This window comes from Erithacus rubecula, assembly GCF_903797595.1.
Source record: "Erithacus rubecula genome assembly, chromosome: 6".
In the NCBI taxonomy this organism is placed as follows: domain Eukaryota; kingdom Metazoa; phylum Chordata; class Aves; order Passeriformes; family Muscicapidae; genus Erithacus; species Erithacus rubecula.
Window position 1 is genome coordinate 26,051,046 of NC_136688.1, and position 16,648 is coordinate 26,067,693.

At 47.4% G+C, this 16,648-nt stretch overlaps 2 protein-coding genes across 2 annotated transcripts in view; both read right to left on the reverse strand.

Annotated features, from left to right (window-relative positions):
* The window catches only part of LOC306803112 (dynein axonemal light chain 1-like), a 23,035-nt gene extending 15,135 nt beyond the window's left edge, over positions 1-7,900 (reverse strand). Inside the window, exons 1-3 of the mRNA XM_079308048.1 lie at positions 7,172-7,900; positions 4,133-4,335; positions 2,797-3,249 (exon numbers count right to left, since the gene is read on the reverse strand). Of these exons, the coding sequence (XP_079164174.1) occupies positions 2,797-3,249; positions 4,133-4,335; positions 7,172-7,871 (1,356 nt within the window). The 5' untranslated portion in view covers positions 7,872-7,900. The remainder of the gene's footprint in view (positions 1-2,796; positions 3,250-4,132; positions 4,336-7,171) is intronic.
* LOC306803110 (acyl-coenzyme A thioesterase 1-like) lies at positions 7,900-14,122 on the reverse strand. Its single transcript, XM_079308045.1, has 4 exons — positions 13,390-14,122; positions 11,520-11,722; positions 8,350-9,814; positions 7,900-8,205 (listed from the first exon to the last, which is right to left on the reverse strand). The coding sequence occupies exons 1-3, from the start codon at positions 13,979-13,981 to the stop codon at positions 9,209-9,211; spliced, it is 1,401 nt and encodes a 466-aa protein (XP_079164171.1). The 5' UTR covers positions 13,982-14,122; the 3' UTR covers positions 7,900-8,205; positions 8,350-9,208.
* Between the last annotated feature and the right edge of the window lie 2,526 nt (positions 14,123-16,648).

Sequence of the window (16,648 nt, forward strand, 5' to 3'; positions counted from 1 at the left end):
GCCTGTTCTGCTCCTGAGAGGAGAGCTCGCCAGCAGATACAAATACCGCAAAGGTGGGTGCCAAGAGGATGGTGCCAGACTTTTCAGGGGTGCCCCGTGACAGGACACGGAGAAACAGCCTTAAGCTGAAACACAGTTCCACCTCAACATGAAGAAGAACCTCTTCACACTGAGGGTAGCAGAGCACTGGAATAGGCTGCCCAGGGAGGCTCTGGAGTCTCCCTCTGGAAACAGTCCAAATCCACCTGGACACATTCCTGTGGCACTTGCTCCAGGTGACCCTGCTTTAGCAGGAGAATTGGACTAGGCGGTCTCCAGAGGTCTCTACTAACCCTATCAATTCTGTGAATATAAACCAATATAAATAGAGTGTAACTCAGGCCATAATCAGGCACTCAGTTTAATTACACTCAATAAAATAGCTACACATTTTGCAGAGTGCCTGCAACATCATGTCCCCAGGCAGCATTGTAAATGTACAAAATGCTAGTGCAAAAGTTGTCTGGTTTTCAACAGGACCTTCTGTTATTATTATTTTGTACAGGAAACCCTGACTCATTCATGAAAAGGCTCTTCACAGTAATATTGCATTGCTTTTATTTTTTCTCCCTTTAAAACAAAGTATCATTCACTTTTCCAAACAAATACCTAACATCAAATTCTTACACGTGGTTAAAGTGTTCTACTTCTCTTTCAAATTGCATATATCACAAAATCTAACAATTAATTATTTTAAAAGCTTGTGCTTTGGAAATTAAGTCTGAGAACTCTCAATCTATCTGGTTTGGGTTTTTTTTTATTTTTTTATTTACAACTTAACATTTACTGAGCCTCCAGATTGCAATCTTGCATAGCAATGCATATGCTGAGGTAGGACTGCAGTGTGGAGACACAGGTATTGGCACTGGGAGAGTGACAGAACAGGGACAGGGGAGGGGCTGCTCTTGCACAATCAATAACAGCTCCAGCTACTGAAGAGACACAGCATGAGGCAGGAACCTTCACACAAGAGACAACCCTCTCTCCTACAGCTGTCACTTGAAATGAGTTTGGAAAAAAAAGACAGGTGACAGGTATGGGTGACACCAGGGAACACATCACAGCAGGCTCTGGTCCTGGACTTCAGGGCTGCTTGTGTTAGCAGAGGTTCAGGCACCAGGTGTGACTTGGCAAAAGCCTGTTCAGCTGGTGAGGAAGTTTAGAGACCAGGCATAAAGAAAGCTTGTGTGGAGTTAGCAGGATGGAGCTTCTCTTGTGAAGAATGGATGGTTAAATTGTTCAGTTGGCATTGGTGTGAAGAACATGTGACTTAAATTATAAGGAATAATAAGAGTTGCAGAAAGCTATTGAGACTGAGCAGCAGCATAATGACAGTTAACTGGAGAGAGATCCCTGAGAGCAAAGCAAAACTGAGTACCACTAACAAAAGTTTTGTGTCTTCCTGGGCAGCTCTCAAACTGGTCTGACAAAGTGACTTTGGAAAGAGAAATTTTGTTGATACAGGCTGTCCTTAAACAGGCCTTCAGCACCATTTCAGCAAGACCACCTTGAGAGATCAATTCATTTGAGAAGTTTCTTTCTACCTGAATGGTGGGGGGAAAAAAGGCACTAGCCAAAAATGAACTTGGATTAAAAAAAAAAAAAAAAATTAAAATCTCAGGCAGTCATGGAAAAGCTATCCTAGATTTGGCTTTGAGTGCTTTCTTTTTGGAGGGCATTGTTAGTTTGGTATGATTCTGAGTTAATCACCACCATAAGGGGACAGCTTTTTGCAGTCAGTTTAAATATATAGGCTAGGTTTTCTGTCTCCCAGCTCTGCTTCCTCCCTAAGAACAGCTGTCAGCATCTGTTGACATCATTACTACAGAGTTCCACAAGTAATGAATCCCTAATTTAATGGTTGTATTTAGACATGCTCTAACCTATCCAACAGAATCTTGATACCCTGAGTGTCAAATGCCAATCCAAGACATTACAGGAACAGACAGGTATATCCCCAGTACAGTGCTAGTACTGCCATTCTCCTTGGATGACAAGGAAAAGTACTCTTCTTTTTTCCATTCAGCACATAGTTCTTTTTGGATAGAAACAGACTGTGTCACCAGAAGACCACAAAGCTAAGTATATGAGCCTCATTTCAAGTAGGTATCTCCAGCTTTGTGTAAATGGAAAACATTTCCAAAATGTATATAGTTGCAAATATAGTAATTCTGGTGTAAGGTAGATTAAGACTCAAAGCCAGAGTCACTCATGATTTGGATTTCTGCATTTATCATCCATCATCACCGGGGTGTGATCCTGTCTGTCACTGCTGAGGGTGCAGGCTGCCTGTTAACATTCTGAGGTGTAAATACTGCAAGGAAGGAAGTACCTCCTACTCTCTTCAGGTACTTTTTTCTTCATAACATGACCACTTTGAGCAGTCAAATTTGTACTGTAGTGCAGCCTGCTTGTTGTTTCATGTCTCGTTAGTCCAGTTAAATTAACTTAGGCTGCTCTAAATAAATCCCTTTCTTTTTAGATTTATACTTGTAACAAAGTAGTCATTTGTTTATTTTCATATTTCAAGGCTTGTCTCAGTCAATCCCTTCAATTCACCAGTCATCACCAGTTGTTTTGGTGGCTCAAGTTCAGTCCTTGTAGATCTGCAACAGCTTGCATGTGCTTAAGTGTTCATCCCAAATGCAAGTGCAGAAACTCCTGAATTTTTCCCCAGGAGTGTTCCTGTGCATGGGCATGTGCTTTGCTCTCTCCACCCCCCAGAACAGGCACCCCCAAAACACGATCCATAGCTACCTGACAAAAGGGAGTAGAAGGAGGATCAATTTGGTGACCTGCTCCTGGATAACTCAGGAGTTCAAAGTTCTCTTTCCCATGCTGGCGTAGACGCTTGATTGCCAGCTCAGCATATACGGAGCTCTTCCACATCCGATCACCTTCCCCGACCACTAAGAGAAGGTGACCTTCTGCTTTTTCAACGGGGATCACGCTAGGAGAATTAGCAGGATTTGCTGGGTCATCCAGAGCTTCAAAAATGTCAAATACACCAGAATCAGAGACCTTGACTTTCTTCATATCAAAACGCAGCCCGGGCAGAGTCATGTCACCATAATGGAGGTCTGCAACTGTGTTTGAACTGCAGCCGGAGATTGAGACAGCAGCCACTACTTCTGGCAGGAAGGTGATCATGGAGAGTGCTAATTCTGCCCCTTTCCCAGTCCCAATCACACCGACCCCTGGTCCTTTCACCTGCAGATAAGATAGGGGATGGAGAAGAGAGGAAGAAAGGAATAAAGGAAGCATAATGGGAGTAGCCACTAATTGACTTTGGAGTTGTTTTATTAAAAAAAGAGTTAGGTTAATTATTGATGTAACCTGTTGGAAAATGACAGTCTGGACCCAGGCTCCTCCTTCTGTCTACGGTCTTATTTTCCAGAGCCACCAAGAGATAACCAAATCCCACAAAAAATGCAGACAGGCACAAGGCATACCATCACTCAATTGTTACATGGTCCCCACTGAATATGTTAATGCAAATTTTTTCTCATTTTCCTAAAACAGGTAATGGGAAATTCAAGCACAGTCTGCTGTTTTATATGTCTCAGGAAAATAAAGTAACCTCACAAATTACATCTGAAGGATTACATAAGTAGCATTTGTCTTGTCTTTTACTAGCCTGAAATGTAAAAATGAAAGCAACATTCCATATCATCAAATACATTCTTTCAACTACTATTAAGCAGTGTCTTATCATCCTCTCTTAAAATTAATTGCTTTCATGTAAGAAAAAACCCTAAACAAACTCAACATTTTCATCACCACTGGTCCTGTTTGGAGTACTCCAGCATTCACTATGCTTCTGATCAGCAATCTTCTAGCTCCAGCAAGAATGTAACAGACACTTCATACTGGAAGAAACTCTCCCGTCTTATGCATCAGTCACTTTGGGGCCTGAGCTTGCCCAGCAGAAACTGATACTCAACTATTAAAAAACCAAAAACAAAAAAAAAACAAAAAACAAAACAAACAAACAAAAAAAACAAACAAAAAAACCAAAAAACAAAAACCCACCACCAATTAGGCATAATTGCTAAATCCTCCCTAGCTGCAAGAGAACTCTCATTGCACTCACCTTTGGGTGACGCTGCAGGAACCTTGCTGCCTCCTCAAAATACTCAAGTTTTAATTCTTCCATGACCCTAGGAAGATCTTCAAAGTCAAAATATGGCAGAGAAAGAGCAGCAAAACCACGGGTAGCCAGGAGACTGGATCTAAATTCAATCAAGCCTCCTTCATCACCATACATATCAATCACTCCTGGAAAGGGACCATCTCCTATATTAAAGAAAGGAGATACATAGGAAAAGTTATCAAACAGGACACAAAAACTATCTGGTGAAGAGTGAACAACAAAATGCAGAATGCTTAAGACATTTGCTATTAATAGTCATTATTTTTCCATTTGCACAACAGAGATTTAAGAGAACCAGTGCTGTATCCCACTTCAGGTATTTCAAACTAAGAAGAGGTCCAGGTCCTTACATTCCTGTAAAAATATATGAAGTTACAGGTTTTTCTTTTTTAAAAACAAAATAAAACTACAATAACAAAACCCAACGACTTTCTAAATGTATTTTTCCATGGTTTTAACCTCCTGCCCCTAGACCAATCATACACCAAGTCAGCTATTTTCCTACAAAGTCACATCTTAATTAGCAAAGTGCAAGCTCTTGAGTAATGAGGCAAGAGCACTGAGTTCTTGAAGTAAACTCTAAAAAACTTATGTAAACTCTGGAATAAACTGCATTGAGCAAAGCCCAACAAAGACAACCCACTGTTAAAATCAACTGGACATACTAGCTCTTATCTCAACATCTGCACTGTAAGACTTGGCAGAATTGCTCCTGCAGATGTGAAAAGACAGAAGGCAGAACAGAGCTGTATGGGTGCAGTTGTGTGTGCATGACTGATGTGCAGATAAACATGCACACACGTGTGCAGTATGTCCCACCAAACTACAGAAATAATCAGAGCCACAGTTTTAAACAGCCATGCTTTAGCAGCCAAGGTCATGTTGGAACATCTTTGTATGCCAAGCCAGGAGATCTTAGGATAAAAGGCTAAAAGATGCTACTTAGTGGAACTTTAAAGACCCCAAGCAAGCAACCTTTTTTTTCTTTTTTATTTTCCCCTGGCCACCAGATGTCACATCTGATATTCCTCAAACCATGTCACTACAACCATCTCAGCACAAAGAGGACACGCTTGTTGCAAGAGTGTGTAAACTCTCTGACACTACCTGTATGTACTAAAGAAAAAGTCTCTGGCATTCCAACACACTTGAGAAAAGGAAGTTTTGTTTAAGACATGGCAGAAACCTCCTAAATTAAAGCATTAACAAGTCAGAAAGGGACTGAAACTTGCTTTTGGGTTCCTACTCATTCAGTTCTGATCTTTTTTCCATTGAAGTTCAATATTTTATTGAGAAAAAATATGTTGGGATAAACTTATTACAATGCTATGATCAGCAGTAACCTTTAGTTAGCAGCAGCCAGCCTAGATGGCAAGAAAATACGCATGCAGTCATCACTCCTACCTGGAAAGCTTTCGAGCAAGAGCATGCAATCAGAACATAGTCATAGATGAATGTGTTTCTCTCTCATGAAGACACCCTTACACTTGCACAAGGATCCTGGACTGCCTGAGTGCCTACACATGCTCAAGTACATGGTTCCTGCAGAGCTCACAAAAAAGCAGGATAAAATGGGCTAGACAACTTTACCAACATTTAAAAACAAGCAAACCTCCACATCTGTAATTCTTATGCCAGAATTGATAAATCGTTTTCATATTAAAATTACATCATAAGTCCACTCACATCCTCTCACTTTTACTAAGAATGGTTCACATTTAAAATTCCTATCTTACAAATATTAACATTTTTTTGTCCCTGGAGCAAAGAAGGCCATGGTCATAATGCTGTAACTGGATCCCCCATCATGACAGATGGCAATATCAATTAAGCAATGATTCAAAACTTTCCCACACTATTACAGTGCCAGACTTTCTTAAGAGGGAAATGCAGTTTCATCTTCCAAATCTCTGGATTCCCACTGAGCTCAGCAGAAATCAGACTCATCCTCTAAGACAGGATAGATCAAAAACGATGCCTCAGAGATGGAAAATCCAGCATGCTGACTAAACATCTGAAATTCAAAGTTCAATGTCTGTTGTTTTTTTCCTCTCTGGACTTTGGATCCGTATCTAAATGGATAAAAAATCTTTGGTTTGGAATGAAAAGACTTAAATACTTAAGGGTAGTGATACTTACAGGGGTTGCTGAAATAGGAAGTTTTAAATTAGAGGTAATGTGGAGGGCAATTCCAGTACCCACAACACTCGGTGTTGTTCTTGTAAACAAGAAGTTTAACTCATAGCTCAGGTGTACAAACACAATCACTGGTGTAAGGTTTCGTTTTCTAACACCGCTCACAGACCATCAGAATATCCCACCTCTTAAAGCACAACCATCTGATAAGCAGGAGAACTTGTTCATAAATCCATTTTGGTTTTATACCACAAAAGTAACCCAACTACTAACTGTAGTAACTCTGTAGTAACAGAGGTGAGATACTTGTATTTTCTAGAAACTCATCTGCTGCTCTGCTTCCTGGTTTGTGTTTCCCAGGGAAGAAAAATACCTTTTAAATTCAGTACTACTTAGGGTAAATTTCTTGGGATATTCAGCACAGGCTCAAACAATGAAGCACATCAGCTTTTCTGGATGTTAGATTCTGGTACTCCAGGGCAAACACCAAACCTACTGGAAAACCACAGGCCGAGCACAGCAATGAAGTAAACTCTAGAACCGCTGTTCTTTAGCTGCGGCCCGTCCCGCAAGAGCCGCCTCCGTGCCCGCCCTGCTCGGTGCCGAGGACCGGGCGGGGTGGCCGCGCACAAGCCGGGCGCTGTGGCGACAAGCACCTGCGGTGTCTCCCTAAGAGTTCAGGGCCACCTGCCTGCAGGGCGGCGTTCGGCTCTAAGGGAACGCGGATTCCCCGGGTGACAGCCTCTGCGGGGGTTTGTTTTACAAGACTTTTCCTTGCTCTGCTCAGAGACGGCGGGGCGTCCCGCCAGCCTCGGGGAGAAGGTCTCGGGCCGGGGCACTCACCCGGCGGCAGGAAAAGGGAGCCCCTTACGACTCCTTCCTTCAGCCGGATCCTCCGCACGCCGGGGGCCGTGAATAATCTCTGAACCTCGGCCTTGGCCACCACGGGCCCGGGCATGGAGCCGGGCGGGCTGTGGCCTTGGTGGACCAACACCTCCACCTTCATCGGGGCGCTGGTGTTGCGGGGAACGAGCCGCTGGTACGGCTTCTCCATGGCGGCGGGGGCGAGGCTCCAAAAGAGCCCCATGGGCTCCACGCCGGTGTAGTCCCCGCCGTGGGAGGCGTCCGTGCCCAGGTGCAGCTCCCCGCGGCTGTCCGCCCGGTAGTGCGCGCACGACTGGAAGAGGCAGCCGCGGTCATCGGCCGCCACCGCCCGCAGGGTCACCGGCTGCCCCGGGCTCAGCCCCGCCACCCGCGTCTCTACCCGCTCGTCCGCCGGGCCCGCGGCGGGGGACACGGCCAGGCTGGCAGCCCGCCGGGCCGGCGGCGTGCGCAGCAGGGCCCGGGCCGGGGCGGCGGCCAGCGCTCTCCACATGGCGGCGGCAGCAGCGGCGGCGGGTGCGCGTTGCGGCCGCGCCGCCCGCAATATCGGTACCGCGGCCGCCGCCCCCTCCGGCCGGCCCCAATAGAGAGCAGAGCCCCTCCCCGCCCCCCAGCCCCGGAAGGCCGCCAGCGCCGGGCTGCTCCCGCCTCCCCAAACCATCCAACCGACTGAAGCAGCGAGCCGTGGGCAGCGGTTAAAGTTTCACTTTAATCCATTACATTAGGGTGGATGCGAAACGTACAAACGGGCAACAGCAGAGGCCGGGTACGGGTGCAACGCGTTCGGACACGCGGTGCAAATGCACCGGCAGCACCCAGCGCCTTCACCTTCAACCCCACGCTCGGGTGCCAAAAGTTACCGACGATGCCCGGCGGGGCTGAGCGCTCACCCCGCTGCGCAGAGAGCAGGGGCGAGCAGCCAGAGCCCCGCTCCGCCACAGCAGGCTGGCCGCCTCATGGCCCCCTCCAGCGGCCTCACGGCCCCTTCCAGCCGCCTCAGGGCTCTTTCCAGCCCCCTCACAGCCCCCTCCAGCCATCACGGCGTCTTCCAGGCCGCCTCACGGCCCCTCCAGCCGCCTCACGGCCCCTTCAGCCGCCTCACGGCCCCTTCAGCCGCCTCACGGCCTCTTCCAGGCTGCCTCACGGAGCCGCCGTGCCAGCCCCTTAGCCGGGCTGTTCTCAGCAGCCCTTAGGAGCTGGCAGCTGAAAAGGCATTCGGGGAATGTACAGGCAGGGAGCTCTGACAGTGCTGCGGATCTCCACAGCTATACCCAGCCATGCTGAGGAGATACTGGTGTGCGGCTCCAGGATGACAACTAACAGGACTCATTCTGTTATTTCTTCACGCTTACGAACTTCCACAGACTGTTTAAATGTCTCATTTCTACTGTATGTGCTCAGAACATCACATCAAGATACGGGCTATTTGTTGTCTGATAGTGTGAAGTGTTACCTGAAGGTGCTGGCACAGTACTGCTGCTTTTGGTAAGTGAAATATTACATATTTTTAAGGCAGATGCATTTAAGTGGTTTGGGAGAAGGGGAAGGAGCAACAAAGAAGGGAGAAGTGCACAGGGAGACCAGAAAAATTACTGGAGGCAGATTACTGCTTCCAGGAAAACTAGAATACTGGAACTAGAACACAAAGCTGGGAAATGGCATACATTTCCTCTGAGAAGGCCAAGGCATATTTTCATCCCAGTTCTCAGCTTGGATGAGTTACCTACCACTTCAATTCACACTCAGAGCACACACAGCCTTACCACCCTTTGTTTTCCACAGCTTATAACCCTGTACTACATAAAACAGGAGACCAAGACCTCTAACCAAGATTAGAGGAGGGTGTAATAAGAAAGCTGCTTTCTTTCTTTCACATACCGTCATCCCCCAAGAAACCTAACAGCTTATTCTCTGACATTCCTTGTTCTCATTCTGAACCATTTAACTAAATGATTTAACAAAACCAGCATCTTCACCTGTACCGTAACCTAATTCATATCAGAGCTTACTGGGTGTTCCAGATGGCTTGCCTGTGAGGTGTTTATGAAAGAAAGCTTGGATCTGCTGCCAAGCATCTATCTGTGCCTCACAATGTGCCTTGGGCTCCCCTCCCCACATCACAGGCTTGCCAAATAGCAGGTGCATTGAGGCTGCACACATTGGGAAAAAGGGAGGTTCAATATAGTGTCCTGCTCCAGGATAACAAACTATCTCAGGCTTTGCTTTCCCATGAGCCTGCAAACGTTTGCTCCCCTCAACTGCAAAGAATTCACTTTTCCAGTTGTGATCATCCTGGCCAACAATGAACAAGAAGCAACACTCAGCCTTCTCCAAAGGGATAAAACTTTGCTGGTCAGGCCCTTCTAGTGGGTTGTTCAGTGCATCAATAATATCAGCAATCCCAGATTTGCCGACCTTGATGCGTTTTAGATTGATACCAAGGGGTGGGATGGTGATGTCCTTGTAGTGGAGCACTGCACCCACATTTGCCACGGAGCCATTGATGAGGGCAGTGGCTGTGATGCCCTTTAGGAAGGAGGCCATGGAGACACACAGGTCACCCCCCTTCGAGTGTCCAAGCAAACCAATTCCTGGACCTTTAACCTGCAGGTGAGAGAAGAGAAACCACAAGCAATGAACCATGGTAGGCCACTTCTTTAATATGTTGCCTTGTTTGCAGCTGTGTCTGTTTGTGCAGGTCTGTCCCAAATTTGGAGCCCACCTACAGGCATCTGAAGTTCTGTGTGATGGGCCCTTGTCTGAGGGATTGTGGGCACTGTTCTGTGCTTGATTTATGATCCTAAGCCCTACTGAGATTGTGGCATCATACTAACAAAGCTACAAGGTTCAGTGCTGATGCAGAGAGTACTGCTGTGCTTGCAAATGTGCAGTCTCAGATTCACTTTATTTATAATGCAGTTGAGAGAAGAGGGAAAGTGCAAAATGCTCAAAGTCAGCAATGACTAGAATTTTGTCATACTTATGTTAATGTATTTCTTTTATTCAAGGTTCCCCTACTAAGCTGACATGGGGTAGCAGGCTCCACATGAGCTGCTCTCCCTCCTCTCTAGAATGTTTGGTATCTAACTCATAGGAAGTAGTGTGCAGTAGAGTAAAATTTATCTTAAAAATATAGCCTATTAAAACCATTTTTCTATGAGAATTGTTCAGTAGTCAATCTAGACTAGGTTACCTTCATTTTCTTTCACACAAGGCAAATTAACTAGAATAGGAAAGTTAAATGAGCTTATTGAGTGCTGAAATCCTGTAAGGATACTAGAAGAAGGTTACCTAATCTCACATCTCTTTAGTATCCAAAGACTCTTAGGGGCAATAGGCTCTGAGATGGCATCAAAATTTAATACCTTCTGTATCTTATCACCAGTATAATAGGCTTCAAACCCACTGACTTTGAAATATGGGAAGGAGGAAATTGGAAAATATGGCTGCAACTTTGCAACCCATTAAAAACATGGTGAGAATAGCAGTGGAGGTATTAATGGGAGGCAGTGGTACTGTACTGCTCTCAAGGGAAAAAAAATGCTGGGGAAAGCAATTTTCAGACTTTTTTGACAGGGATGTGGCATGAGTAGTTAAGGTGACTAAAAAGCAGTCAAGACTTTTAACAACTACTCATCTTTCTGAGGTTAAGGAAGGTATTTCTTTTCACTCTCCAGAGAAACCAAGTGTTGGTTTGTGCAATTCTAGCTACTGTCACTCACAGCTACTTATAAGGAGATGCAGAATTGAGCAGGATTCTCTTCCAAGAGGTGCTGAATTAGAAGGATCCCTAAGTGCACAACTAGCTGCTAAAACCCACTTATCAAATACCAATATTTGGAGTTATTTTAACAGCTCATAATACACAAATCAAATGTGTATTGGTAGACTTCCTTGAGTTTCCTTAGTTCCCCTGAGACCTGGATCACAGAAGGTTATCTTGTGCTCCACAGCTGAAAAGGACATTTAGTTCTGCAGGACATTCTACAGAGCATAAATCTAAAATCCCCACTGCAAACCCAGTAAGCCTCCAGGAAACTAGCACCCTGTTTATGACACTGGGTTGAATGGAGTAGAAATTACCAGTATGTGACCAATGTGTCACTGTTTCACCTGGCCAGTTCAAAAGGAAGAGCTGGAATTATCTGCCAGAGAGCCATTGTAATGAGAGTTAAAGATATAAAACTAATGAATAACAGTTAACTCAACAGCAATGCTATTTTAAGTACAGCAGCTCTGCCCCATTTGCAGTGTGACAGGACCTAACTAATGAGAGTTCACTGTAGTGACAGTCAATGAACAAACCAACCTGGGTGTGTTGTAACATATAGTTTACAGCTTCTTCAAAATATTCCAGGTGGAATTCCTTCATCCCTTTGGGGAGATCTTCATAGCTGTAGAAAGCCAGAGCCAGCACAGCAAAGCCGTGGTTGGCCAGCAGGCATGCCCTGTATTCAGGGAGTCCTCCTCCAGTTCCATACAAGTCAATAATTCCTGGAAAAGGGCCACTTCCTGAGAGAGACCACATAACAGGACACCATTTTTGATTTATATTCCACATTCATAGGCCTGGGAACATGTCTTTAAAAAAAAAAAATTATAGCAGCAAAATGGTATTGAGGGTCTTAAATTACTGTGACAGTGTTAATGAAATGGCTACATTGCTTCAAGATTAAATAAACTTGCACAAATTAGCAGGCCTGCTAATGTTTTAGATAACATCAGGAAGCAGGCAGCTGGAAGAGAAGGAATCTTTTGACAGTCACAACTAGTTCTCTGTATCATGTAAATTCACTGCAAATGTAATAAGCTCTGCTTCAAAAATATCCAGAAGGCTCCTCCTTAGTGCACTTCTCTGAAGGCTGATCCAAAAAAAGTCTCATCTTCTGATGGGTCCAGCTTCTCAATTTTAGTGTAAATGCACCTCAGTCATTTATTCTGGGATTAAAATAAGAAAGTATTTGAAACCAGCCTTGCTTACCTGGTAAGGGAAGCATTACATTAGGTTAGGTTCATCATGGGACAGGAAGTGAAGTCCAGAGCTGAGAGGGATTGATTGCTGCAAAGTACTAATCAAGTATGGAAAGGAGGAGGCCAAGAGGGAGATTTCCATTCCTGCTCAGGAGGGAGGGTGAAGCTTCCCCTCAGGTGTCTGCAGACTAACATCAAACGTGGGTAACAAGCAAGAACTAGAAATTCACCTCCAGCCTCAAGGAGACAGATGAAGTCAGAGCCCAGGGCACTGGCTGGCACAGCACGTTTGATTTTAGCACTGTCATGAAAGAGTTATCCCGGACAGACAGGAAAGAAAGGGGAGAGGGGAAAGCACATGATACATAGAAGAGCTCCTTGCCAGAGACAGGCTTGGTGAAAACCTCTGTATCACAGGAGGAAGGAATGGTGGGATGTGGTGCAGGTGTGGCTACTACAGAACAAGGGAATGCAAGAGATGAGGTTTCCTACCGAAAACTAGCAGAAATCGGGACAGCTCATGGAAGGAGAATGCAGGCAGGAGAATGTCAGGCAATGTGAAAACCTCACAGGCCCTTTTCATTATTTTCTGACAAAAATACTGCTACAGCAAGTCTGTCCAATGTTTTCCTTGACCTTCTACTCATAAACAGGGAAGAACTGGGGACAAATGTGACAGCAAAAGGCAACTTGGGCTACAGCACTTAGGACATTACTAAGTTACTAAGTTACTAAGACGTGTGGAGAGGCTGGAAAGGGAAGCCACAGGCTTAAACTCTACAGTTTAGGAGAGCAGTGTTCCACTTACTCAAAAGAATTACCACCTGAATTTCCTGGAAAACAGCCAGGTAGAGGAAAGGTACCTTAAAAACTGGCTGACTCCACCTCCTATGGCATTTGGGAAGAAAAAGTGTACTGCGATCAATATCTTCATGTCAAATAGAAATCAGTTAAACAAACACATGTGCTTCACCACATGAAGCTGCTCTGTGTGAGGAGTACGGCCGACAGATCAAAGCTGGCTGGGCTGATCAGGCCACTTCTTGAGGAGTGTCCAGAGCCGACTGGCAAAACAGCTCCTCCCTGTCCTGTGCCTGCGACGGGGCTCCGGGGGAGCCTGGAGGCGGTCTGACTGCGGGCCTGGGAGTGCGGGGCCGAAAGGAGAGGCAGCACACTGCGGGCAGGAGCCCGGCACGGCCGGTACTCACCGGGGGGCAGGAAAAGCGTGGCCCGGATCCTCCCTTCGCGCACCGGGACTCTCCGCACCCCGTCCCGCAGGAACGCCCGCTCGTGCTGCGCCTGGGCCAGGAGCTGCCCGGGGCGCTCCCCGTGGCCCTCGAACACCTCCAGCTGCAGCAGGAAGGGGCTCTGCACGTCCCGCTTCACCAGGCGCCAGAAAGGCTTCTGGGGCTGCAAAGCCCAGAGCAGCCCCATGGGCTCCAGGCCGGAGAAGCTGCCTCCCGGCAGCGCAGGGCAGCGGGCGAGGTCCAGCTGCCCGTCGTCGCCCGCCTGGTAGCGGGCACTGGCCTGGAAGAGCTCTCCGGTCTCGTCCCGCAAGGACGTTCGCAGCGTGACCTGCTGCCGCGGGCCGAGGCCCTGCACGGCGATGGCCAGCGGCTCGTCGAAGAGGCTGCGGGCGGCGGGCGCCAGGCGGATGGAGGGGGCCATGGAGGAGAGTCCCTGCGCAGGGGCTGTGCCGGGGCTCCGTGAGGCTGCGGGCGCGGGGCCGGGCCGGGCCAGCCGGCTCTGCCAGGTGCGGGCACTGACCCGGCACAGGGAGCGGGCACCGACCTGCCACATGGCTCCGGAGCTGCCGGTCCCGCCTCTGGGGGCGGGTACTGGGGCAGATCCTCGCGGAACCAGCGCCGGGCTCGGGCCCGGAGGACGCAGGCACGCCCCGGTGGGGAGGAGCGGGGTGACAAGTCCCTTGTCGCGCCCTCCTGCTTTCCTCCTGCCTGCAGGCGTGCCTGCCAGGTTCCGTGCCGCTCTGCTTCCCTGCGTGCCTGCCTTCTCGCCTCCTCTTCTGTTTTCTCCCCGCTGCCTTCACCGGCTCTGGGAGGGTTCATCCAAAGGCTGCCTAGTCTTGGAAACCCGTCTGAGTCTCGGTGAGCTCCTCAGTGTACTCCCGAGCTGTCCCGGCCGGGCGGTGGCTGCGGGCAGGAGACGTGGGGACAGGACGAGCAAACAGATAGATTTAGGAGTCGCCGAACAGAATCGCAGTCGGAATTCACTGGACAGGGACGGGCCGGTGTGGGACAGACCGCACAGAGCTGGGACAGCAGCGATGCGGTAGCAGTCCCAGCCGAGGCGGGGATAGGCCACACCAGCACTAGCTCGCCATGGCTTCCTGCCTCCTTGCCGGCTGTGGTTCTCTGTTTGTTACCCCGAGGCTTAGACAAGGTTGGTTATGTCTCCACCAGGCTCTGCTCCGGCCTAGGTGGGTGCACAGACAGGTGTATTAGGAAAGATGATCAGGGTGGTCAGGGATGCAGGATTAATAAGGGAGGAGCACTTTCACACACTATTTAAGTAGGTCAGAAATCCGGCTCTTCTAGTAATGGATTGTGCAAAGATTTAGAAGAGAAAAATCATTCAGTCCATCTTACTCAGAGATGGATCTTCTGATGCAAAAGGAACTGCAGAGGGAGAACTGTTTCCTGATGCTCCCAGACTCTTCCTGGGACTTGCAGGTGCCTCTGATGTTTCATGCTCTGAGCTCCTCGTGTCTGTCTTAGATGTGTGAAAGAGGTGGAAACATCTAAGGGAATCCTGAGTGTTGTCCTAATTGGAGATATTAAGTGGTCAGAGATATTGGGCAGAGTCTCGGCAGTCTTTCATTCACCATGAAAATTACCCCTTTTCTCCAAGTAGGTGAGGTGTTCTGCCATTTAGCATTTGAGTATGTTGTCTGGTGTCCAGTCCTGAATGTGTGGCAATTACTCCTATTGCTGAGAACAACACTGTGACATTTGATCATGGGTTTGACCATATGCAGGAGCAGATGCTAAGGGAAAGGGTCCTGGACACTTCAGCAACATTCCTTCTCCTCTATGCTTGGTGACACAAGAGCTGTGGAAGAGAGTGAAGGTAAGGGTGTGTCCATCTTCTGTGATCTCCTGCTCCCAGCTGGGCAACCTTTGATTCCAAGTTGCTGCAACCTTTCTTAAGCCTTCACCCTGGGATAAGGAAGTAGTCAAGTTGCAAACTCTGCTTCTAACCAAAGTACAGCAAAAGACTCTGTGGCTTTCAAATTTCATTCTCTTTATTACAATCCTCATCCCAGTAACAAAGATTAAAATGTTCCACATCATGTAGGAGAAGATCAAAATGGCTATAAATTCAACAGAAAGTTTTTTTGCATGACATCTTGGGACCAGAAGTATCCATGAGGCAGAGCACTGCCTTCCAAAGGGAAGATGGAAAGAAGGCACAAAAGGCAAATTACCTCTCCCAGGGTTTAACCAGAGATGGCCCAGCACCCCCTGTATTTCCTCCTCACACATTACTTCAGCCACTCATGTGCAGAAAGCTCCCTTCTGTTCTGAAATCAGCCAGGAGTGGGGAGACATGACCTCATCCATCTGGGGACAGCTTGTAGGTCACAGCTATGAATTATTAGTCTTAGACCCTGGCAGATGCTCTTTTCACTCTTGAGACTGTAGGAGGACATTTGGTGGCAACTCATGAAGGCTTTCTCCAGCACACCCTTCCCACCTGGTTACATCTGATCTGGCTTTGTTGCTTTGCAATCTCTCTCTCCACCCCCATTCCACTGCGTCTCTACTTGGCCCTTCTCTTTCCTAGAACTTGGGCACCCAAAATCCTTGCACTGGCCAGCCCTGCCAGGTGAGTATTTCTGCAGCCTCATCCTAAGATGACTTGGGCAAAGTGAGAGGACTTCACAGGAGCAGTTCCTGGAAGCCACAGGAAACAGGGGTGTTCCTACCTGTGGGTGCTGCAGCATATAGTTCACTGCCTCTTCAAAATATTCCAGATGGAGTTCCTTTGGTTCCTGGGGCAGATCCTCAAATTGATAATAAGCCAGGGCCAGTGTGGCAAAGCCATGATTGGCCAGCAGGCTTGCTCTGGGCTCAAAAAGGCCTCCTCCAAGTCCATGTATATCAATGATCCCAGGAAAGGTGCCTTTTCCTGGAGCAAACAAGACAAAGATCAGAATTGCCTGAAATGACTCCTTTCAATGTTTCTCTGGTTTGGAATGCATCAAACGAGGCACCAAACAGGAATTGCAGAAAAGCATCCTTTGGGGAAAAGCCATGATCAGTCAGCTGTGCAGTGTCAGCACCTGAAAAAATTCTAGAGTGTGTTGTAGAGGAAAAAAAGTGCAAGAGCAGCAGTACTATGCATTGTGCTTAGAGCCAGCAGGCAAAGAGTCTTTGGTAAAAGAATCTTGTCCCAAGTTGTCTTCCTGTAAGCAGCCCTGTAGCAACAAGCTTTTCAGCTGGCTGC

Bases quoted from the DNA above. Each gene is read 5' to 3' on its own strand.
- LOC306803110 (XM_079308045.1), bottom strand. From the start codon at position 13,981: ATGTGGCAGGTCGGTGCCCGCTCCCTGTGCCGGGTCAGTGCCCGCACC. The intron at 11,723-13,389 runs GTGAGTACCGGC...GGTCTCTCTCAG, and splicing joins CACGCTTTTCCTGCCCCCCG to GAAGTGGCCCTTTTCCAGGA. The intron at 9,815-11,519 runs GTTGGTTTGTTC...TCTCACCTGCAG, and splicing joins ATATGTTACAACACACCCAG to GTTAAAGGTCCAGGAATTGG.